Source organism: Haliotis cracherodii, unplaced genomic scaffold (assembly GCF_022045235.1).
Source record: "Haliotis cracherodii isolate W230 unplaced genomic scaffold, xgHalCrac1.p SCAF_15, whole genome shotgun sequence".
Taxonomy (NCBI): Eukaryota; Metazoa; Mollusca; class Gastropoda; order Lepetellida; family Haliotidae; genus Haliotis; species Haliotis cracherodii.
Genome location: NW_027266270.1, coordinates 12,696,139 through 12,722,544, shown reverse-complemented (window position 1 = coordinate 12,722,544; position 26,406 = coordinate 12,696,139). Strand labels below are relative to the sequence as shown.

General features: G+C 38.8%; 1 protein-coding gene across 1 annotated transcript; it reads right to left on the bottom strand.

The window, feature by feature from the left end:
- Positions 1–2,474: 2,474 nt before the first annotated feature.
- On the bottom strand, positions 2,475–25,669 carry LOC139461526 (uncharacterized). Its single transcript, XM_071243009.1, has 7 exons — positions 25,327–25,669; positions 14,669–14,745; positions 13,543–13,635; positions 11,850–12,238; positions 8,076–8,177; positions 3,275–3,395; positions 2,475–2,561 (listed from the first exon to the last, which is right to left on the bottom strand). Exons 1-7 carry the CDS (start codon positions 25,667–25,669, stop codon positions 2,475–2,477), a joined length of 1,212 nt encoding a protein of 403 aa, XP_071099110.1.
- Between the last annotated feature and the right edge of the window lie 737 nt (positions 25,670–26,406).

Sequence of the window (26,406 nt, the reverse complement as noted above, 5' to 3'; positions counted from 1 at the left end):
ATCGTCGTGTAAATGAGCGTTTTGGTCCATCATGAGCATCGATCCACGCAATCGGGAGCCTGACCACCCGATCCCATTAGGCGCCTTTTACGGCAAGCATAGTCGCCTTTAACAACAAGAAAGGGTTGCTGAAGACCTATTCTACCCCGGATCTTCACGGTTCTCGTCATTTCTAATACAGACAATAATTGGCAAATGGTCTGAAATAATGTATGATACCCCTGTATCTATAGCGTATCCAAAGACATTTGGTAGATAATCAATGTTAACAAAGACATAATCAATGATTGTACTGATATTTCTTTGTGAATGTCTGTACGAAGTGTCATCTAAAGATACTACATTGAATAGATCTCTCTTTTCGAACATTCTTTGAAAGAATTTGGATCGAGTACGCCTGTTCACGGTATGGTGTATGTCCGCATTAAAATCACCGAGGATAATTACTTGTTCCTGCTGTAAGTACATATCATATGGTTCCATTACATAATAAAGTTGTTCGAAATACACCTGTCTATTAAGTTAGTAGGTTACCGAGCTCCAATCATGAAAGCTGACTTGTTGCCGGTCAATGGCTTTACGAGAGGTATATGGTCCATGAAATACATACAATGAGAAGTTACTAAATTGTATTATGGAAGAGTGAGTGAGTGATTATAGTGTTAAGCCGCTTTTAATTGAACCCGGGTATTCGGCCTGGCGAGTGAACGCTTTACCCACTAGGCTACCCGAACCTCCCTGGATTGTGGAACTTTTAACAGTATTCTAGTTATGTCACGGCGTGTCAGCTTAATGTGGGGGGAAAGCCCGAAGTGGTGCAGGTCTCATAAGTTTACCCCTTTGGTGAAACCCACGAGCACGAGTATGAAAAACCTAGAAACATAATCGGGGCGAACCGGGCTTCGTACCCACAATCATAGGTTTCTGACGTGCCCAAGGGACGAAACTCGCGGCGCCTTAGACGACTGGGCCACCCGTACCCCCTTGTATTGTGGAAGAAAGCTATGGAGGTGCATGTGTGTGAATGATCACGATTATTTGAGGTGTAGAGTGTAATACTTGTGTTTGTGCATAGTCGTCGACTGACCAATTATAAACAATAACTATATTTAGAAAAAACATATTTGGCTGATCTTATACACTGATATACATATGTCAAGAACAGAGACCACATGTAATACATATTTATTTCCATATATCGATAAGTTGTTGTTGTACCTTGATAATACACTGGTAGACGTGACAAGATTTGTAACATATGTTTAAAGATTTACTCTATTGTACCCTGGCAATTATAACCAGTATTAAGCAGTTATACACAGACATATAGAGAGAGTGAGTATGGTTTTACGCCGCTTTTAGCAATATTCCAGCAATATCACGGCGAGGGACACCAGCTTCACACATTGTACCCATGTGGGGAATCGAAACCAGGCCTTCGGCATGATGAGCGAACACTTTAAGCACTAGGCTACCCCATCGCCCCCACTGTCACCACAATAATGCCACACGTTAAGCTGACGACATTATATATGCGGACATTTATAATCAAGACTAATCCTCTTGTTACGGTAAAGAAATAATATACTGATTGATAAAACCTGGATTATGCCACATGTTACTGTGAAGACAATATATAATGACAGATAGAACCACGATTATGCCACGTGTTACCGTAAAGAAGATATATACTGACAGATAGAACCACGATTATGCCACGTGTTACGTTAAGAAGATATATACTGACAGACAGAACCACGATTATGCCACGTGTTACGTTAAGAAGATATATACTGACAGACAGAACCACGATTATGCCACGTGTGACGGTAAAAACGATATATACTGACAGATAGAACCACGATAATGTCCCGTGTGACGGTAAAGCAATTAAATACTGACATATAGAACCACGATTATGGTAAAGCAATTATATATGCTGACATATATAATCAAGATCAACCCGCATATTACGATAAAGCAATTACACCAGGATTGTGCCATATGTTTTCATAAGTCAATGATACACAAAATAATATGCCCAGGATTGGTCCGCATCTCACAACAAATAAAGAAGATGCCAAAACGTCCATGAAAGAAGAATTTGTGTTCAGGAAAATTCATCTCACAATTTACACATGTAATGTTTCTCAAATAGTTATATTCAAACTGAAGTCCTTGTTCCCCAAGCCGATTTAGCGACTAATATAAGATTACGTTAATGCTTTAGAATTGCAGCATCTGTAGGGCTACGCTCGCTTTTTAATCATTGTTTATTTTCAGTTATCATCATTTGTAGCACTGTGAATTTGCCCATGGGTGCACATAGCCTGTTCATCACAGCTTTTCTTTTGATGCTTGATCGCCGACTTTTCACATTAGATGTAAGCCACTGGCCACAACCCAAAATGTGTTACCATGAATTTTGGTATGAGCTGATTAACACTCAAAGCATCGTTGAGAGGTAAAGATGGTTACTGCTTCTCCCTGCGTCCTGTATATACCAGGTATATAGGCTGTACTAATATCATTATACACGTCAGACCCAGCATGCTGTATACCTGAGGAGAAAAAATGTATTCTTCATACACAGAATGAGCGAGTTTGGTTATCGATGCTCTGAACAGTATTTCACTTATATCACGGCGAGTCAACTTATTTGTAAATAACAATGAAGTGACACAGGTCTAAGACGTTTACCACATTCGCAAAACCCACGATCACGATATGGTGCTGAATTTAAAAATCCAATCGGGGCGAATCTGGGTTTTGAACCACGATCACAGGATTCTGGCACACCTAAGGGACGTAACTCCGCACAACGAACTGCCCCGCCTTGGACGTGCTCCTTTCACACAAAGAGTGCAAATTGAATGTGTCGTTTCAATACACGGTCGTCTCTCCTATCCGTAGGATCGTTGTTCACGATATGAATCACTCGAAATTATTTACAGACTCGTTTGTTTACAGGCCGCCGTGAACTTTATATATGACGGTGACGTCCCTTAAGCTCCATATAGATGTCTGCTGATCCTGAGTGAGTGAGTGAGTGAGTGAGTGAGTGAGTGAGTGAGTAAGATAAACGTCGCTTTAAGCAATATTCCAGCAATGTCACGGCGGGGAACAACAGGTATAGGCTCCATACATTGGACCCATGTGAGAAATCGAACCCGGGTCTTCGGAGTAACGAGCGAACGCTTTAACCACCCCACAGCCTCTCTGTCTGATGTAATGTGACGACGTAGACACGTCATTCTCCGAGAATAACACTCACCTGTCTGTATCCACTTGGCGAGCTCTGGCACCAGAGAAACAGAGGGTATTGCAGGAAACTCGCGAAGCCACTGATCATGAACATGACGCCATACAGAGCGGCAAAATAGTCACTCGGGTATCTGCAGAAGAAGTGTGACATTCAGGCTTAGCAGCGACATTATTTCTCACAAAGATCTGACAAAATGTTAAAAGTCTATGATAAAACAATAAACTATTTGCACCTAGTCATTTCTTTTTATTTCTTAATGGTATTGTGTTATGATAAACATACTTAGAACACAAATATCCGAAGCATCGACTCTAATGCCCTGTTGACATAAACTAGTCACAGGAGCGGGTCAGGATAAAATATCGTTGAGCCAATTGCCCTCTTTCGTGTTATTAACACACATGGTTGTGTTTTGCGCCTCTTTGAACATTGTTTCAGCTTTTTCAATCTGTAACAGTTAAATACGTCCCTGAGATTGTATTGATGCAGGTCATATTAAGACGTGTACCGCGTTTGGAGAGCCCACGAGTTTGGTTATGGTGTGACAAACCAATAATCACGATCACTGGATCATGACACGCCTAAGGGGCGCAACTGTGCTCAGTGAAATGGAGATGCTCAGACTACTCGGCCTACCGCGTCCTTTGATATCAAACTATCGATTATATTATGATTCAATATCAATTTTAATAATTTAAAAAGTCTTGTTTTTAATGAGAAGGGAACCCTCTTGGGCCATATTATAATTGCAGAGAAATACACTAATTGTGTGTGAATGAACATAGACGAGGTACGCATTGACATGAAAGAAACATCAATAGTACAAGAATAAATATTTTAATATTTGCTGAAGTTATTTGATTACCACTTTTATATAATTGCAAATTTTAAAAATCAATCAATAAATACGCAAATCACAATCAAGCGGCATACTTTGCAACTAATCGAAGGTAATATAAAACAATATTTGATGATATTTGGTAATGCTAGTTATAAGAATATTTTTTATGTGTGCTGAACATTGATGAATTTTTTACAATATCTATACTGAACAACAAAAGTTCCTGTGACATTGAATAAGATTTAATGCAAAGTTATGTTTTTACCAAATCTGAAACAATTTCGGTTTGCAACAGATAAAAGACTCCTGTAAGTGTCCAAATGGTTTAATTTGCCATACTGACTTCAGAAAATGCGTGATTTTATTAAAAAACATGAACATGCCAAAATGTCCATTTACAAATCAATAGCGTGTGTGTCCACCTCTGGTTGCGATGCAAGCAACACATCTTTGTCTCATGGAATGGACCATGGTCCTGTGAGATATCTGTCTTTATATGCTGGAGCATGTTTCGAAGTTCCTGGAGTGTCTGTGGAACACGTGGTTGGCGTCGTAGGCGCCGATCTATCTCATCCCACATGTGCTCGATTGGTGAGAGATCAGGGGAGCGAGCCGGCCAGGGGATGACATTCACGTTGTTTTGTTGAAGGGAAACCTGAACAAATCGAGCAATATGAGGCCGAGCGTTGTCATGTTGAAAGGTAATGCCTGGGCCATGACGACGCAAAAACGGTAGAAAAACAGGGCCGATGATCTCGTCGCGGTAGCGCTGTCCATTGAGATTTTCCTCTACCACTATCAAAGGGGTCCTCTATCTTACTGTAATCCCACCCCATACCATAACTCTGCCGCCCCCGAACCGATCTTCTTCCATGACACAATGATTGACGTAACGTTCACCTGGACGTCGGCACACTCGAATCCGTCCATCGCTGTGGCTGAGGTGAAAACGAGACTCGTCAGTGAATAGAACTTGTCTCCGCTGCATGGCCGTCCAGCGTAGACGCTGTCTGCACCACTGTAGACGTGCTTGACGGTGGTTTCCTGTCAAAATGGGACGTCTGGCGGGTCTTCTGGCGACAATCCCTGCACATCTGAGGCGACGAGGTACGGTTTGTGAAGATATTCGTGGAAGGCCAGGGATGCTTCTTGCAGTCACTGTTGCTGGCTGGAATCGATTTCGTAGGTGTGTTGTTCGAATCCAGTTGTCGATTATTGGTTACGCGTGGCCTGCCACTCCGAGTATGGTCTCTGACTGCATTCGTCTGTTGCCAACGTTGCCATAAACACCAAATGGTGTTTCTGTGGACGTTAAGTTATCTTGCAACATCTCGTTGACTCGATCCTGCTACAAGCATACCTATGGCTCGCAGACGCTCGTTTTCGGACAGGCGTGGTATTTCGTAATATTGAATAATTGCGTAATTTTGTTGTTTTTCTGTGTGGTTGTTGTCAGCACTATGCTAAACAATGCATATGGAATCCCGTTAACGCAAATGTTTTTATACCCATACTTGGTTAGTGAAATGCATGGGGTTTGCATAAAAATCAACTTTTGAATGGAATGCATGCTTTTCTGTAGCAGTTGCGTTTTTGTGACTTGATTCCATACATGTACTACAATATTGAAAACCAAACGTTACTTGTTTGAAAAATACACTAAAATATTGGTGTCACAGGAACTTTTGTTGTTGGGTATAGTAGGATGGATTGTACCAGTAATTTACATTGGCTTTAACAGGTAGTACCTAATAAGGAACAGAGACTATATACAGGAATGTGTAGGATTCTTGATTGTATTATCTGAGATCCTTATCGGCATACTTTTCAACTAATCGAAGGTTATATAAAACAATTTTGGATGATATATGATAATGCTATTTATAGAATATTAAACGTCTGTAATGACAAGAATTAATGTTGAGCAAAAACTTACAACAATCTTGTAAATAGTGTCACGCCACTGTAGAGAAGTGTTCTGTATAGCACGGAAGTGATGGCTGTTATATACGTCATATCCTCTCTCTCGACAACAACGCATGCGCACAGTATCACGGCCAGGACGTTGGTTAAGACAATAGGCACAGCTAAAGCATAATGTGTCCTCGCCTTGTGGCTCCTCGTTTCTACATTTTATAGAAAAAATATTTATTAATTCAGGGACCGACCATTTCATACAACTTTGGGGTAGCGTGATTTTTACAAAATCTGATAATTCCTCAGGTTAAATAAACTGATTGTTGAACATCTTGGATGTCCTGTCAAAGCGTTTTGCCTATTGTTTTACTAAATATACTGTCGACCCATACCTAGCCAAATATAAATGGTGTCTGTCGTGTGGTTGGTTGGTTGGTTGTTTAACGCACTCAGCAATATTCCAGCTATATGACGGCGGTCCGTAAATAATCGAGTCTGGACCAGACAATCCAGTGATTATTATCATGAGCATCGATCCACACAATTGGGATCGATGACATGCATCAACCAACTCAGCGAGCCTGACCACCCGATCCCGTTAGTCGCCTTTTACGACAAGCATAGTCGCATTTTAAGGCAAGCATGGGTTGCTGAAGACCTATTCTAGCCCGGATCTTCACAGGTGTGAGGACGTTGATTGCTCTTGTCAATGTAATACGAAAAGAGCTGCGAGGAATTTCGGAATATCTGTCGAGCGTGAATTAAGTTTGTAAGTTCAAAGCCATGGCTCGGAAATTCAACACAAATTCTCGTGGGACAGATACTATGTATTTCCGTGTTGCGAATGTGTTGATGCGTTATTCTTTCTTGAAGCCATTGTTTCTGTTTGGGAAAATGAAGAAAAATGGAGACATCAGCTCTTTAATTCTATTGCCAACGTCACATTAAACAGCTGTTGATTTCACGAGCTATGTGCGTCTTCACATTCAATGAAAACAGTGCAACAATTGTCTCGAACTATCCAATCAGCATGAAGTAAACATAATAATGCTCAGTAATGAAAACTGACAATAATTTCACCTAAACTGAGTGTCAAAACAAAGTATACTGAGTTTGTTTTAATATAATTGAAAATTGAAACACCTAGCCCTGTTGTTATATTCAATTTGTCTTTTTAACCACCTCTTATTCCTGCAACGGTTTGTGAAAAGTAATTGGTGTAAAGCACTTTAAAGTAAAAAGTTTGGTTGGGTAATTTTGTCCAAAAATCCGTGAAATTGGGTTCAGAAATGAATTTGCAGCTTCATGACCCCTACCGCGTTTTAAATTTGTGCCGAAACAAGCAGATGTATTGATTTTCAAAGATAAAATGTCTTAGGTACGCATCTATTATATTTTAAAACATAAAAACATGTAGAAGTATTCTTTGAGAGCTGACTAAGCGCCAGCACAGTTCATGTTTTAGATATAATATCGCTAAGTTCGTGTTCGAAGATATTTTCAATTGAAAATCAAACATATGATAAAATCAACTGAGGCAAACAGCTTCTGTTGGTCCTTAGTTTATAACCATACATATACCACCTATAAAGAAATATAGAAATAAAAATAGGTGTGCAAGTGTTATTTAGACACCCAGGAGACAAATGGTCCCTGGAATTTATATGACGTCACACTGCTATATTGAAGAAATAAATATGATATGACGTCATTTATTATAGCGTCAAACCTTTTTTTGCCCACATCATTCAAGTGTCGTTGCAGGTTTTATATTCCCTGTATTTATTTCATCTTCTTTCTTCAAATGACCATGGATAGCATTTAGAAACGTTTAGAAATAATGCATGCTCTCAAGAGAGAGCTGTCATAAAAGCTTCATTCACGCCGAACAAATACAATAGGTACTTCGTGTAACTCGTAAATGATTCAGCTTATGGTCATTTCGGCTTTTAGATTCAGAGAAAGCATTGGAATATGTGGTGATGTTTACTTTGCAAAATAGCAATACATGGTACTAAATAAATAACGTTATACAGGGTGCAGACACTTCACCTGGCTGCATGGAGTAGAGGAAGTCCACCATGCCACCTGATAGTATGGACACTACCGGCGATGCCAGCATGGCTGAGAACATGAAGTCTGTCAAGAAGCTGACTGCAAGAAAAAAGCGATGATTCATGTACATATAAGGAATAGAATGTCTGGATGTCAACTTCTTTATTATGAGGAACACAACGTTTCAGAGTGTACTTCGCCCGATCAAGGAGTAAGCATATGATGTCTGATACAATTCCCTATTTTGACTTGTACCATATGTGTTTTTTCACGTGAACACTCATATGGATACGCTCACCTTTTCGCGAATACCTGGTATCTTTACTATTTGATGGTGATTCATAAAAACATGCTCATGATGAAGCCAGAATCTGCTTCATGAAGAGATTTCTATTGGGTGTGGAGAGGGTTTTGTCGCATTATATACTCCGAAACTTTGTGTTTCTCGTAATAAAGAAGTCCATACATTTTCTTCCTTATGTGTATCACTTCTAAATGCCTTTCAATGACTTTCATGTATGTTATCTATGTCTTAACAAATAGTTCATGAATACAGTCTATGTCTTAATAAATTTATGAATATAGTATATGAGTTAACACTTAGTTCATGAACATAGTCTATGTGTTAACAGAAACATTCATGTATATAGTCTATGTATTACCAACTAATTCATAGTATTGGTCTATGTCTTAACAACTACTTCACGAATATAGCCAACTAATTCATAGTATAGGTCCATGTCTTAACAACAAGTTCATGAATGTAGACATACAGCTATTGAAGTAATAACTCTCCTTTCAGTATGTCACACCAATCTATTAACAACTACAACAGAATTAGTAACTCTTTCAGTATTTACAAATATATATACATAATTATTATACATACGTGCCTTTACTATTAACAGTACAGGATGAAAGGACCAACTTTATTGTTTCTTTCATATCAACATTTGCTCTTTCATCTGATTTCATTTTTGTTTATATTCTGACAATAATTAGAAATATGGCAAATGCAAATCTACCATCTTTCAATGTATGTGTAGCTTCTTGTGTTAGTGATACATCGTGACTAGTTACCTCCATTACACACAAAAATAAAAAGTGAAAAAAGCATTTCCATATCTATACGAAAGTACATTGTACGATTCCAACTATGTATAAGCATATGTCTATTTATGTGGTATCCTGTATACAACAATACTTCAACAGACCGCGGTCATATAGCTGGAATATTGCTGAGTGCGGAGTTAAACAAACCACAAACAAACACAACTGTAGTGATAAGTATATTTATGATTGAGCAAATTTTTTTATAATAAATATTATAATCAATTGTCTGTATATTTTGATCATAACATAAATGCAAATGCAGACACAAAAACATTGATTTCCATTTAGATATGTGTAAATGTATATGTAGTTATGTTACATTTTAAATATAATATTATGCTGATAAGGACTGATCAAAGGCCATGGACATTTAATGTGATACTTGCACAATTATACAGAGACATCAAATGAAATAATTCTATTCAAAACCATGACATTGTACAACGCAGGAGTAAAGTGGAAAAATAAATTGATTTGGTTGTGGGAATTTGAAATATCATCAATTAGAATATTAAACGGCTAAAGTCTGGTGAAATTCAAAACGAGCATTATCTATTGTAAACATCTGATCATTGCCAAACCAAATTGGATATATTCATTGTAAATGAGTGAAAAGTAAATCCCTTGAGGCTAACAACATTATTAATGCACGTAGCCTTATCGGTGATAACACGGCATGCATTTGCATATCAAATAAAAGCGACAAAACCCTCTCCATATTCATAAGAAATCGTACAAGAGTTAATTGTGCGGTTCATGCAAGTACAAGCCAATTGCTCACTGGAACAAACGAAGGAACATATGACACAAGTCCAAATATGGAATTGTATCGGGGGTAATTTTTGTCACTGATGCGTCAATTTTGCGAATGTCCTCGACATAGATTTATATCTGCCATAAAACAATTAAAATATATTTCATGTATACAAGTGTGGAATTCAAACATGAGGAATAACACTTTAAACACCGATTGCGTATCTCAATTGCGTGGATCGATGCTCATGATGTCAACCACTAGAGTATCCGGTCCAGACTCGATTGTTTAGTCCGCCGTCAAATAGCTGGACTACTGCTGAGTGCGGCGTTAAACAACAAACAAACAAACAAAACAAATCACGTGAAAAGATTGTCTGCACGTACACGAACGCTGACGTTACCGACAAAGATGAATGTTGTACGGCTACCGATCTATTCGTCTTACAGTAGCGCGTACCCTAATACGACACTTGCGCGAACGGTTAAGACTGGACCTTTTGGGTGAAGGGAATATATATCAATAACTCTCACATCGACATACAACAACTGACTTAATTACTCTCACATCGACATACAACAACTGACTTAATAACTCTCACAACGACATACAACAACTGATTTAATAACTCTCAGATCAACAGACAACAACTGACTTAATAACTCTCAGATCGACATACAACAACTGACTTAATAACTCTCACAACGACATACAACTGACTTTATAACTCTCAGATCAACATACAACTGACTTAATAACTCTCAGATCAACATACAATAACTGACTTAATAACTCTCAGATCGACATACAACTGACTTAAATACTCTCACATCGACATACAACTGACTTAATAACTCTCACATCGACATACAACTGACTTAATAACTCTCACATCGACATACAACTGACTTAATAACTCTCACATCGACATACAACTGACTTAATAACTCTTACATCGACATACAACAACTGACTTAATAACTCTCACATCGACATACAACAATTGGCTTAATAACTCTCATATCGACATACAACAACTGACTTAATAACTCTCAGATCGACATACAACTGACTTAATAACTCTCACATCGACATACAACAACTGACTTAATAACTCTCAGATCAACATACAACAACTGACTTAATAACTCTCACAACGACATACAACAACTGACTTAATAACTCTCGGATCGACATACAACAACTGACTTAATAACTCTCAGATTGATATGCATCTTTTGACTTAATAACTCTCAGATCAACATACAACAACTGACTTAATAACTCTCACCAGTCTTTACACAGATCTACATGTGTACCTACAATAATAATAATAAAGCAACAAAACAGCTCTCAAATTGACATACATCTATTGAATTAACAACTCTCAGATCGACATACAACAACTGAATTTATATATTCCTCCCCAGCTTTACACAGATCTACATGTTAAGCCCATTTCTTGTGTCCCCCGCCGTGATCTTGCTGGAATGTTGCTAAAAGCGGCGTAAAACCATACTCACTCACTCACTCACTCACTCACTCACACGTGTACAGACAATAATAATAAAGCTACATAACCCTTTCCATATCCAATAGAAATCTCTGCATAAACAGAGCCGATTGTACAACAACTGAATTACTAATGCTCCTGCCTGTAAACATACACCTGGCGCCGTGATATAACTGGTATTCTGTTAAAAGCGGCGTTAAACCCAACTCACTCACTCACTCACTCACTCACTCACTCACTCATACACCGGTTTCGGATCTCACCTCTCTCTTCTACGCCGTGTGTGATATGTTCCAGCCAGGCATTTAAAGAACAAATAAAAAGCACAAATAGCAATTGAATCACACACGTCCATAGAAGCGTCAGCAGATAAAGAGGACTGAAGATGTACCCCAACAGTCGGCTGTTTCTGGAGGTTTCTTTATCCTCCTTCATCCTCGGTTCTTCACCATTCATTGACACACGGTTCCTCTCTTCATCTGTGGGAATAGTGTCCGTTCCCGTGTGGGGTTCACTAACCCCTGATCTTAGTTCATGCAAGGCACCACTAAGGAGAATTGTCCTTTCCGACATTTGTCTGCCATTATTGTCCTTTGCAGAAGCATGTTTTGACTCTTCAGATAAGACTGCTTCATGGTCTGCACCAGTGGTCGAATCGGTTTGTGTGTTTTTGATAAATTTCTTAGGAAGGAACGAAAACGTACTTATGACTACCAACATGTTCAAACATCCGATAACGATGAAAGACATTTGAAGAGACACTCCGTGGTCATATGCAAGCTGCAAAAGAAACCGAATTTCAACATTTTTTATGCTCAAGAATACTCATATACACGTCTCTCAGTGAGGGGTTTACAACAGTGGACCTTGGGCTATCATATCACCCTTTAGCACTAGTCCCAGCGACCGCCTCCGTGGTTTTGTGGTAGAGCGTCCGCCCGGAGAGCGGAAGGTCCGGGGTTCGATTCCCGACCGCGTCATACCAAAAGACGTTAAAAGATGGTACCTGGACTGGTCGGCTCGGAGTCAGTATACTGTGTCTGAGTGGGGTATTATGTTAAACTGCGGCATGGTATCTCAGTGAGCTAGCACTATAAATCGGCATCAGTCACACACACACACACGTGCATGCACGTCGCTATATAAGTGCAATAATCTTGGACGCGACGTTAAACCCCATTTCACCTCACCTCACTAGTTCCCAGCATTATATGGTTGGTTGGTTGTTTTACACAACACACAGCAATATTCCAGCTATATGTCCGCGGTCTGTGAATAATCGAATCTGGACAAGATAATCCAGTGATTGATATCATGAGCATCGATCCACGCAATTGGGACGACAGATATAGACTTATCTACGTAGGGCATTAATATATATATATATACATATACATATACATATACTTCTGTGGCGACTCACGGGATCGGGTTGGTTGGTTGGTTGGTTGTTTACGCCGCACTCAGCAATATTCCAGCTATATGACGGTGGTCTGTAAATAATCGAGTCTGGACTAGACAATCCAGTGATCGATATCATGAGCATCGATCCACGCAATTGGGATCGATGACATGCTTCAACCAAGTTAGCTAACCTGACCACCCGATACCGTTAGTCGCCTCTTACGACAAGCATAGTCGCCTTTTACGGCAAGCATGGGTTGCTGAAGACTTATTCTACCCCGGTTCTTCACGGGTCCCAGCATTCTATGAGTGTCATAAGAACCGAATTACTAGGATCGGCAGATCTCAATGTATGGCATGGCAGATTGTGAGTAATTGTTCCCTGACACAATTGAATTTTTTCAGTTCGGGGGGAACGTGTGGCCCAGTCGTCTAAGGCGCCGCGATTCGAGTTGCGTCCCCTGGGCACGCCAGAAACCTGTGATTGTGATTTCGAATCCCGGTTCGCGCCGACTATGTTTCTAGGTTTGTCAGCACCATACCCGTGCTCTTGGATTTCACCGAAGTGATAAACGTCTGAGAACTGCACCACTTCAAGCTTTCCTCCGACATTAAACTGACGCGCCGTGATATAACAGGAATATTGTTAAAAGCGGCGCTTTTAGTGTTAATAGTTTTACCTTCACACCCAGCATGACAGCTGCGGAGGCATCGAAAGCTCCACATATGAGGCCGATGACAGTCGGCCCACCTTTCGCAAACATGTACGATACCTACAATGAAATCAGTCAACATGAAATTAAGGTGTCCAGTTTCCTTCATCTGCATTCTGTGCATTCTACAGGACGACAGATATAGACTTATCTACGTAGGGCATCAATTTGAAGACTTTATATATTATAGCTAAAATGGATAGAATTATCATTAAACTGCCCGCATGTTATCAAAAATGAGCGGGCCACTGTAACTTGATAATGCCCTCATATGGCTTGACTACGGGCCATTATCACGCCCGCTGGTTTGTTCTATGACGTTTCCATATTTGTAAAAGTTTGTCAGTGACATTGGTGTCGATTGCAGTAAATATTTCAAAAACGATAACGCTATTTTTCATTATCATTTGCAGAAGCCCTCGGTCTTTTCAAGTTAATTGAACCGCAGGCTTCTGCAAATGATAATGCCCTGGACAATAGCGCTACCCTTATATTAATAATTGTTAATTGTGGCTGGTATCCAAATGCATGTTATTTGAGGGTCAGTTGTTTATGCATTGTCTCCAAATTGATGCCCTACGTAGGGCCATTATTCCCGTTGGGGGCATCGTATCCTGAATAGGATGGCCTTCTGTGGGGACTCACGGGATCGGGTTGGTTGGTTGGTTAGTTGGTTGTTTAACCCTCTGTTTGACGCTGCACTCAGCAATATTCCAGCTATAAGACGGCGGTCTGTCAATAATCGAGTCTGGACCAGACAATCCAGTGATCAGCATCATGAGCATTGATCCACGCAATCGGGATACGATGACATGCATCAACCACGTCAACGAGCCTGACCCCCCGATCCCGTTAGTCGACTCTTCCGACAAGCATAGTCGCCTTTTAAGCAAACATGGGTTGCTGAAGACCTATTCTACTCCGGATCTTCACGAGTCAACGGGATCAAGTGATGCATGTCATCGTATCCCATTTTGCGAAGATCATAATATCAATCACTGGATTGTCTGGTCCAGACTCGATTATTCACTGACCGCTGTCATATAGCTTGAATTTTGCTGGGAGCACTTTCAACAAAAACAAACAGTCCCACCTGGTTGTTTGTTTGTAATATCCCCATTCCGCCATTTCCTAGAGCCATGTAGCCAATGAACATCAGCCAAGGCGTGTCTGCAAGGCAAGGTAAACCCGCAAATCATGATATTATCATATAATCAATAGAGATGTGGTTTCGGAGTTCATTCATCTATCAAGCTATTGATATAAGCCTGTGTTTCTAAATACAGTTATCTAAAATAAGGATGATGCATTTATATAAGGTTCTTCATTTCATGTTCATAACCTTACTGTTTGTCATCATATCATTACATATATTTATGTCAGTTCATGTCACATCATTGGATATCAGGACAGCGGCATTTATTTAAGAATTGACAGTCAATTTGTGTGAGCTCTGTGGAGTATGAACCTTCGGAGCTTGTGACGACGTTCATGCAATGTTTGGCCGTCACTCACACAAAGTGACAGTCAATTCTTGTAACTTTTCATTACAATTTTTTTTACTTCAAAGGATATATTTAGTACGTTTGACTTACTGTTTACACAGACAGCAATACAACAACCAGCTGTGTCGCGGAATAATATAGTTCCTCAAAAGGAGAGGTGAAATGAGTGTATGTATGCACAAATTCCTCTTCAGAAACTTCTGACACAACAGTCGTATTCACATAATATCAACATTAGATGAGAAAAGTCTGTTTAGGCCTACCCCAGTAAGTCAGTCACAATGACACTGCGTCGTAATACATTTACATCAAGTACAAGACGTCAAAATGGCCGACACTATAAACATGACGGATGAGATTTCGGATGTTGTTAATGAACCTATGGCGTTTTCTTTCGCGTTCATGTGACCGACCTCTCGTCCAACAGAAAAGCCGTATATCGTGTAAACTTCAAATTAAAAAAATATCAGTTGGATCACGATAACGTCTTTATATATCACCTCAAAACTTGAAATGGAAATGAATTACAAAGAATCTACATTCTCGCGTCGGAACCTACTAAAACAATGCTGCTTCTGCAGTTCTGATGAAATATGCTTCATACGTATTTAATACGGTAGCTTACCTGTAGATATGACAGCGAACATGGTTGATCCAATCACCAATAATGTTCTGAAAAGTAGATATATTTGGATGAAACGTTACTTCACACTTATGTTCACTTTCCCCTACAGTCATACGTGTCCCCTATCAAGGGTTAACACACTTTCTGGGGCTAACACACACACACACACACACACACACACACACACACACACAGAGAGAGAGAGAGACACACACACACACAAGAAACACACACACAAAACACACACACACAAAAATGAAAGTTGAGGATTGGGAAGTTGAAGTGGTCCCTGTCACACATTCTTATTGAGAGTGTTTTGTCACTCTGAAAACATTTTTCCAGTTGTAGCTCCTCCTATTTTTAGGCGAATTTAGGAAAGTTAGTGATCAATGGTTGCGTGAAACATAGGAGAGACGGATGGAACACATACTATTATGAATGACTTTACCCCCTGGGAAAATATTTTGGGGGCACCATTTGTTCTCACAGCATATACAGTGTATATATAGGTTCTATTTGTTACTATCTGGGAAAATGGGCATGTGGGGACATGAGACACATAAGAGCATTTTTTATAGGATTTACGATAAAACAATGTGTACAGCACTGTATTTGTCACTTCCTGTGACGGGTTGTGACGTCACTATGGGGCTTTTAGCATTGAATATATTTATAACCTGTATGAAGCCGAGGCTTTGTTTCCCTCTATATGGACCGCCTCCGTGGTCTAGTAGTAGAGCGTCCGCCCGGAGAGCGGAAGGCCCGGGGTTCGATCCCCAGCCGCGTCATACCAAAAGACGTTAAAAGATGGTACTTGTTGTTACCTTGTCTGGCGCTCGGCATTAAGGGGCTAAAACAAGGACTGGTCGGCTCGGAGTCAGTATACTGTGCCTGAGTGGGGTATGCATGCTAAACTGCGGCATGGTATCTCAGTCAGCTAGCACTATAAATCGGCATCAGTCCGGACTGGTACAAGCTGCCACACAAACACATATACGTGCAATACGTCGCTATATAAGTGCAATAATCTTGGACGCGACGTTAAACCCCATTTCACCTAACCCCACCTTCCCTCTATATGCAGTAGCAATGGCTGAGCCCTCAGACTGATTAACAATTCTGGTTTAATAACTTTACTTCTGGGTTTTGGAACACGCATGTGTTATGCACTACATCTATCAAACATACCTCTCGCTAATAAAGGTATATACACTTGCAGTTTAATGAACTTAACCCTCAGTCAAATGCCAAACAAATGAATGTTCGCACTTTTCAAATGAAGGCCCATATTTTAGAAAAGGATTCTGAAACCCAACTGATGAAGCTTTGTGTTTTACAAAGGTGGGCCAACCTGTTGCGATCACCACACATATGACGCAATAGCTTGGGCCATGTTTATGAATGTTTTAACAGTACGCACATAACAAGATCTACAAACTAACATCTTTCTAAACTGTCGACCCATCTACAAACTTCTCTATTCAGAATGAAGTAGCGCCAACAATTGAAGGAAACTCAAATTCACGAGGTTTTTATTTCACTGGAAAGAATCGAATATTCAATATTGTACAATTTGCGGATGGAAAGATGAAAATATTAACAATGACCATATAGCCTATATAGTACAATGAACAGCATAAATGTGTCACGTGACCCCGACTTGTATCTGTACAAAGCCAAACTAAACATCTAATAAAGGAATTTTTTTTTAAATCCACTGACGTAGTGGTATCAAAACTTTTAAACTATGACAATGGATCCAATATAGGTCATGCGGCAGGGCATGCACATATGTCACGATTACCTGCTTATCGTCACGATTTGTGAGAGAAGGTTTGTCAATATAAAACGTCATGAAATAATCAGTCTCCATTATCCTCCGAAACAGATTCCATTGATCGTAAAAGGCAATATGGCGGTGAAATTTATATATGAGGGATAAATGAAAGTCAGTAATGGCAGCAGCTGTTCGCCAAAAGGGGAACCAGCCGCTAGCACCTGCCATTCACACAATGGACATCAACAAAGTAAATGTTTTATGCCTGACAGCAGTACTCATGCCTTGCGGCCTGTAAACAAACCAGACATTCATTGTTTCATGGACCAGAAACTCCAGTGGTACAAAAGCGCATTTAATGATTTTGTTAAAATTAAAAATGATAAGTGAATTTTGAATTTCTTTGTGTACCAGCAGAGATTCTGTTAATTGTAAGTGAAGAAACGTTTGAGAAATATGTACCTTTTGCAACACAATCGTTTTAGGGCAGTTGTTTTAAACTTCAAAAGAATGTTTAGGCAGTGTGTATTCATAGCTTTCGGCCATGGGAGCGGTGCCAATTTACACTCAGAGGGGTACTCAAAGTACGCGATCTAGACTACCAAATGTCGGACTTTCATTTTTGTGGCTTAGTGGGTTAGAACGCTGACTTGTGTGCTGGCGATTAGGTGCCCTACTCTGGCAAGTGTGGGTTCGAATTCCGGACGGGACTCAACCCAAATAAACTACAGAAAGTAAAGAAAGTGTTATGCCAAATATAACATTTGTTACAAGAATTATATGTTTGGAAAGAAAGTTGATATTGTTGTAGCAAAATAACTATTCCAGAATGGTAATATGAATATCATATGCAAGTTTCGTGTTTAGGCACATTTCAATTTCTAACCAAAATTCCTTTACCAAAACGCATACTACATACACATGGGATAAATGTTTAGGTTTAGAGACACAAAAAGAGCATATATTCTCATCCATTAACTTCAATAATTCCTTTTTGGTATATAGAGCTCTATTTATGATTGTGTACTGGGAATCTATTATTAGTACACATTCTACAATTAGAGAAAACATTATTCTATAAATGCATGTTATTGCACCCACTGACCATCAAATTGAATTATATACAAATGTTTGTATCATCTTTCTCATCATTAAACGAGTAGCATAAAACCTTATAGTTATGGTTCAAACGGCACCAATCGAAAACGGCAAACATGGCATTGTATCTTCATACTCATGTATACTATTTTGAATATAGAATTAATAATAATTAGATAAGCATTCTTTAATATCATATAAAACTGTAAATAGTGGTTATATTTAGTTCATTTTCAGTATTAACTGCGTGACTGCATAACGAATATATCATTAATAGTATATCGTATGTTATAACTCTACATGTGTTTTATATATTTTTTTTTTTGGTGTCGTTTTGTTGGGTGATGGTGTGGAGTGGTGGTATTGAACTAATTCTTGTTTTGAAAAAATATGGATGTACATGGGAGTACTGAAAAGTAATTAGTGGCGCCTCCTTTCAAAGTGGTCAGATTATCCGCACCTGGTGAATTACGAATATGTCAGGCAGGTTTCGGGTATGGACAAGGAGGCTCGTTGTACCTGTATAATAGCGACATGAGGACGATTTGAAGCATTTTTGTTATGACTTGTCTTATCTACTTGTCAAATACTGACTGGATTCCTCGTTCTACTCACTGAATTTCTGCCAGCTTCAAAAACTATTCTGGATTCAAGAATGGTTTTAAGACACGTTAATTATAGATACTTTTGTAATGGAATAAAGTTTCCCGACAGCCAAACCTTCAACGGGAAGGACACGTGTATTTGGTATTTCCAAATTGAGAGATTTCAGACATTTTTAACTGAAATTAAAAATCCATTAAATTTCCTAAAAGTTGTTTCCATCATAAGTATTTATACAGACACAGAAACATACGTTTACCCTCTGTTAACTTTAAACATACATGTGAAATTACAGTTTAAATGAAAAAAAAATACTTTTAAACATAATATCAATCTTGACTGGGCCCAAATGCGTTTAATATGCATTTGGATGCTCAGCTATTATGTTTTGGAATAGAGGGGATATATCGTTTCTGATAATATGTTTATTCTCATTTTGTTACTTGCTAGCGGTTTTCATTTATAGGTATAAGGGGGGCACGGGTGGCCCAGTTGTCTAAGCGCCGCGATTCGCTGTGCAGAGTTGCGTCCCCTGGGCACGCCAGAAACCTATGATTATGGGTTCGAATCCCGGTTAGCCCTAATTTTCTTTCTAGGTTTGTCAGCACCATACCCGTGCTCGTGGGTTTCACCGAAGTGGTAAACGTCTTAGACCTGCATCACTTCGGGCTTTCCTCCCACATTAAGCTGACACTCATTCCTCCTTGAGGACGTACACCAGAGAGGCCCATCCTGCATAGTAACCGCACAAGTGGAAGATCTCAAGGAAAGCCCAGGTTACCATCAAATATTTGACACAGCTGAATGTGCTATTCAGACACACCTCAGACATTGCAATGTTTGTCACAACTGTTTAGTTCAAACAAAATTCTAAACGATATGCTCAGTATCATATATGAGAGAGTACATGTGTCCCAAATTGTACAGAATCATAATGCATCTAATCATTGTGAATGCTGTACAGTTGTGACATATGTTCAATTGTCTACACAATACATAATGCAACAGCAGGTAATTAAAGTCAGACAACTATTAACAGCAGGACCCTGGCATTCAATTAAGATAAATCAACTGTAAAAAGCCAGTGTGGCGAAACTAAACAATTCTTAAAAGTGTGTCTCCCTTCGTTACTATTAATGCCAAACTTTATTTTCAAATAACGATGATGTCGTTCCGGTAACGTCACACTAAACAGAGCTGGTGAGTGAATTGGTTTAACGTCACTTTGAACTGTAAATGAACGTCAAGCAAATGTCAGCCTGAGACAGATTTGGCAGTGGATCGGTAATGGTGTGGGGTGGCATCATTGTGACTGAGCGAACGGTTGTTATGTGTTACCACTTCGTTCAATATTATCCTACAACTATTACTAGAAACTAATATCCCTTACAATTTTGGAAATGTTATCCCCTACTTTTTCCAGCCTCCAGCGCAATTATCTTAATTACAAACCTTTAAACAATTTCTGTTTAATGACATAACTTCCGGTTTGGGAAACCACATGACTAATGCAAGAAAACTTTTTTAAAAACAGTCATATGTCTCTATGGCTACCTTCAGTGTGCAAGCTTACGTTGAGTTTGTAATTGATATCTTTCCCGTAAAAACTAAGCCTCGTTCTCAAGTGCGATTAGGACCATCTTTGGTCAATTTTCCCAACTATAACTATACCTGATAGGCAATAAATGGGCTATTATCATGATACGACATCTTACATATCTCTCAGGAGGATACCATCAATTCCCAATTTCGTTTTTATCTCCTGAATTTTATGATGGTATTTTAAAAATCTTTTGATTAGATACCTCAGGGTATAGAGAGGATTTTGTTGAATACATTCATTTCCTTCAAGGGCGAGTGGGAGGAAAAACAACAAAGAAGATAATGTTTCCCCCTAGGATGAACATATAAACTTCGATAAACAGATCCACTGACTTCCAAATAAATACACATTAAACAAATGCTTTAAGTTCTACATAGAAGTAATGCACGCACTAGCCACAAGTTGTATTAAAATGAAAATTCTTACGGTAGAGGCATGCAGGATGTAGAAACAGTTTGTCCACAATATTGGCACCCAATCAACTTGTAAATAACAGTAGTTGTAAATAAATTGAGATAAACACGAAAAGATAAACCAAAATAGTTGTTTGCGTTTCAGCATTTGGCACTAGTTGCTCATAAAAAGTATTCAAATATAACTGATATTAGTAATAAGTGCACCATACGTTCACCTAAAGTCGATGCTAATTATCCCTCGACCAGCTTCAGTCACTCCTCCAGTACAAACGTAAGCATAGTGATATGATGTTTGGTAAAGACATAATATAATGTGTCTAACTTAACTTGGACAATGATGGTGACAATAACACAAAATCTCGGTTGGATCAATTCCAGTTTGAACCATTAATATATTACGGCGCTCACTAGTAACTATCATTTCTCTTGCAGACAAATATTTACATTGAGTTGCTTCAGGGACACGTATGTCCCTCCTCTTCAACCGTCATTTTGAAATCGAATAAAACTGAAACTACCGTATTCGACGTAATAAACTCCCAGGGCCCTCTCAAAATTACAAATAGGGGCTCTTATGAGAATAACATTTTGGTGGAATTTTTTTTTGAAAGAACGTAAATTTCGTGGTTTATGCTGACAGTCTGAAATAATACAAAAGAAAAGTCTTTGCGTATTATACACGACATTTATATTTTTCCAGAATTTAATTACTCATAATTAAAGGTGCATATAACACACAAGTGTGTATTATACACGAATAAATAAGTCTTGTGCATATTGATCAATCGGAAGGGGTGCTAATGGAAATTGTTCACTAGCCAATATATTAGCAAATATCGCAGTGGGCGCTTACTAGAGCGGGACGCTTATTACGGCGAATACGGTACATCACGCACACGAAAACACTTGACAGTTTTTAATTCCTGGGGTAATTTTCTGTTCTGTGATATCATCCCTCCTCTGAAAATTATGTACATCGTAAATAACACTATTATTTTACATTTGACTGAATCAGTATTCACGGCGTAATTTATTGTATGTTTTGAAATCTAAATATCAGATATTCAGAACATAAGACATTATTGTCTGAAAGGTCGCCAATAACAACATTAGAATCGTTTGACATATTTGTCGGCATCCAGATGTTAACTTCTGACTTAGCAACATAAATTTCGCCCCTTAATACCCATGATAATCTCATTAGTAGTTGTTAAACACGACTGGACAACACTGAACACTGTCCCATTTTTTCAAACCAGTCTCACTTCTACAATGTATTGTACACTCTCAGAGAGAGAATTTCATTTTCTACATCATAGGTTTAGCCAGAGGATGACCCAATGCCGCGCGAGCGGAATTCTTTCGCAATGTTCACACAGACTAAGTTATGAATATGTTCGTCAGAAAAAAAAAGACTTTTCGAATTTCAAAATAAAAGGCGCCGCTAAAAATCATAAATGTACTTACATGCAAACGATTCTTGTTGTCCTGATTCCATACACAAAATTGATATGACCCATAAGCAGGGTAATAAAAGTTGATAGCACACTGCAAATGGCAACACACAACTCAAACATGGCATCCTGGTCAGTGCATCCAGTCACACTGCGTTCAGAGGTAAAGCCCAGTGATACATTATATCCTTCAATCAAACCCAAATCTCTTCTATATGTAAAGTCATAATGTATTGGTGCTGTGTTGTTGGCATATCTCTGTGATGATCCTTTGCAAAGGAAGCTGTAGATTCCTTCCTTCTTAAGAATGTAAACCAGAGAGGCCCAGCCCGCATAATAACCGGACAGAAGAAAGGTCTCAAGGAATGCCCAAGCAGTGACATAATATCTAAAATACGTGCAACGACTATTTAGATATTCCTCGAACATCGCTGTGTTTGTTACCTTAAACGTGAACGTCAGAGAACAAAGCGTCAATTAGAAGTAAAATAAAACGGTATGATTACTCGCATGTAATGTGAACCACTCATGGTTATGTTTATGGAAATTATGGAAATGTGTTTTCCTCTTGTATATAATTATAAAACAATTAAAGGTTTGTTGTGTTCATTGTAATTACTGCATTCTGATAAGCTTAGTAGCTTACACGCGTTGTTGTATTCATTTCCCAATGAATGTTAAACATTTAGCTACGACCACCGAAGCGGACTACATATATTACTACGAATGTTGGGGAATCTCAATGTTACAGTCGAGAGAATTCCCTTTTAGTCTGCTCACGTGTATCGTCATGCACAGGATATTTAGCGAAATTCCTAACTACCCTTTGAGACCGAAGGCCGAGAAGGAATGAAACAGCAAACGTACAGGCTCGCTGGTCATTTTTTTCCGCTCGCCTAGGTTCCACAAATTTCATGTCTTCGGGTTTCATTTCTCACCCCATTTTTCCAACTATGTCTTCCCGGAGCTAATGTTTTGATCTGGCGGTGATGACAATGTCATTTGAAAGAGCCTCCTTCTTCCGGACATATTTCTAGTCTGTCTGTTGCCGTTCTTCTCGCAGCTTGCCTTGATTGACAGGTCATATGAACCTTGTTTTGATCCTACTCTCCGTTGATTGGCTACTGACTGTGTGGGCGCGTTATGTGCATAAATTAAACAGTCACCTGATTCATATCCGCTATGCAGATTCAAACAGTTTCAAAATCGTTTGTTTTTTTATTCATATCCCAATGAACCGAAACAATACACAGTGAATCCTTAACTGTTTGCGTAAAGGTGAGCGTACCCTGCACCACCGGAGTCACCCATCACAAACACACTCAAGGGCACGTAAGGTGTCCACCTGAAAAACAACTTGTTGAACGCGTTACTATGGCTATACACGTGTAACCCTGATCAAACATGTTTTGAGCAACAGTCGTATTATGTTGTTTGATATGTTAACAGAAAGTCCATGTTAGATTATACTTTAACAGTTGTGAAATGTAGACACCAGGCTATATCAGCTGGACTATTGCTCAACAAAAAGGGAAAGTTATTGAAAGCCAGTCTTTTTGTCTGAAAAGCATATATATATATATATGGCTTTCAACAACTTTCTGAAAAGCATATATAAAGGGCAAGACTGGATTTCAATAACTTTCCCTTTTTGTTGAGCAATATATATATATATATATATATATATATATATATATATATATATATATATATATATATATATATATTGCTCAACAAAAAGGGAAAGTTATTGAAAGCCAGTCTTTTGTCTGAAAAGCATATATATATAAATATATAAATTAATATATATATATGCTATATATATATATATATATATATATATATATATATATATCAATGAAGCACGATCAATGGAGACTACCAAATTAAATTCGTTATTGATATTCTGCATGTAATATCTTCCATCAACCATGAGATTATATGTTTCATGTCAATACTTATCTAAATTAATTTCGTTATCCCATAAGTCTAATCATTATTACAGTATCAAAGAATAAATCTACAAATTATCTATCGTTCCTATTGATCACATACTTACTCGCAATATTCAATTTATTTTGGGGGGCGGTGGGGTGCGGATGCCGAATTGATATCATGACCATCGGGATATATGAAAATAGAGCAGGAATGTTGCTTTACTTTTTCACAGGTTTATGTGCGATAATTAGACATGTATCTTCCCTAATTAAAGTGAATAACTGAGAATGTCATCGATAGCAAAAATATGTTGATGTGTTACAGTTGGAACTGAAAATAAATAAGCAGTTCACTAGATACTCTCCCTGGCCCATCTTCCCGAGGCAAGAGAGTTAAACTGACTATTAAAGTCCAGTTTCCACCCTTTCCGAACTAGGCTGGTATTATGGAGTTACATTTTGGCTGGACTAACGAGTCTATGCATAGTCCAATCTTTCATGGTCAGTTAACTCCCTTTGCCTGGGGAAGATGTCCCTGGCTTACATGTAAAATTGGGGAATACACTTAACAACGATTCAGGTCATTCAAGCCTGGTTGATTTCCCATATTTCAACTTTTAATCTCTGTTTAAAACTCAAGAATGCACTTACATGGAAAATAGTCTTGTAGTCCTGATTCCATAAGCAAAGTTTATTTGACAGATGAGCAGGCTAAGGAAAGTTGATAGCACACTGCTAATGGAAACACACAACTCAAACATGGCATCCTGGTCAGCGCATCCAGTGTCTTCATCCTGCAGGATCTTAGTGCCTTCTAAGGTAAAGTTCCCATATTGTCCGTAAGTTGTGTTGTCCACAACACCAAAGTATCTCCTGTATGTCATGTTAGCATGTATTGGCATGTATTTGTATCTCTGCGATGAACCATGGCAAAGGGAGCGGTATATTCCTTCCTTCTTGAGAACGTACACCAGAGAGGCCCACCCAGCTTTATACCCGGCCAGGAGGAAGGTCTCAAGGAACGCCCAAGTTGCAACAAAATACCTGAACCATCTATTCGGATATTCACTGCACATCGCAATGCTGTCCACATATATATCCACGTTTACCTGAAATATGCTAGAAACATATATTAAGAACAAAAATAAAACAATATTATAAGCATAAAATATTTTAAACTGTTAAATCATCCAATACATCATTACTATAAGCTTCTTAAAAAATAGAAGCAAAGGGCAACAGACATTTGTTATTGATAGGAACGATGTGACATTGTCTGTAATGCACGTTCAGAATGGCAACTGAATTCCTGGCTCAGAACCAACCGCGAGAACAATCATAAGTCTTGGTTAAACAATGGCGCGCGAGTTATGACTCCAAGATTCAGAGTTCTCATTGAACAAAGCGAGCTCAGTGCCAACACCAGAGTTCCCATTGCACAAAGCGAGCTCTGTGCCAATACCAGAGTTCTCATTGCACAAAGCGAGCTCAGTGCCAATACCACAGCTCTCATTGCACAAAGCGAGCTCAGTGCCAATACCACCATTACGTCAATACTGTTTTATAGAAACACTTTATATTGTGTGTTTGTATTTTCTTGTGTGCTGAAATAGGTAAAAGGTTGATGATTGGATAGATTGGCGGATAGTATGTAGTTTAACGTATATTGTCGATGCTGGAATGAAATACAACAAATATTTTGTAATGTCGTGTTTTTTTACTATTAAGCGTTTCATATTATATCAGTCACATTACCAAGAGGTGGAGAGCTCGAATGATTTTGAAATAAGCAATGATCGTAAGCCCACTGTTG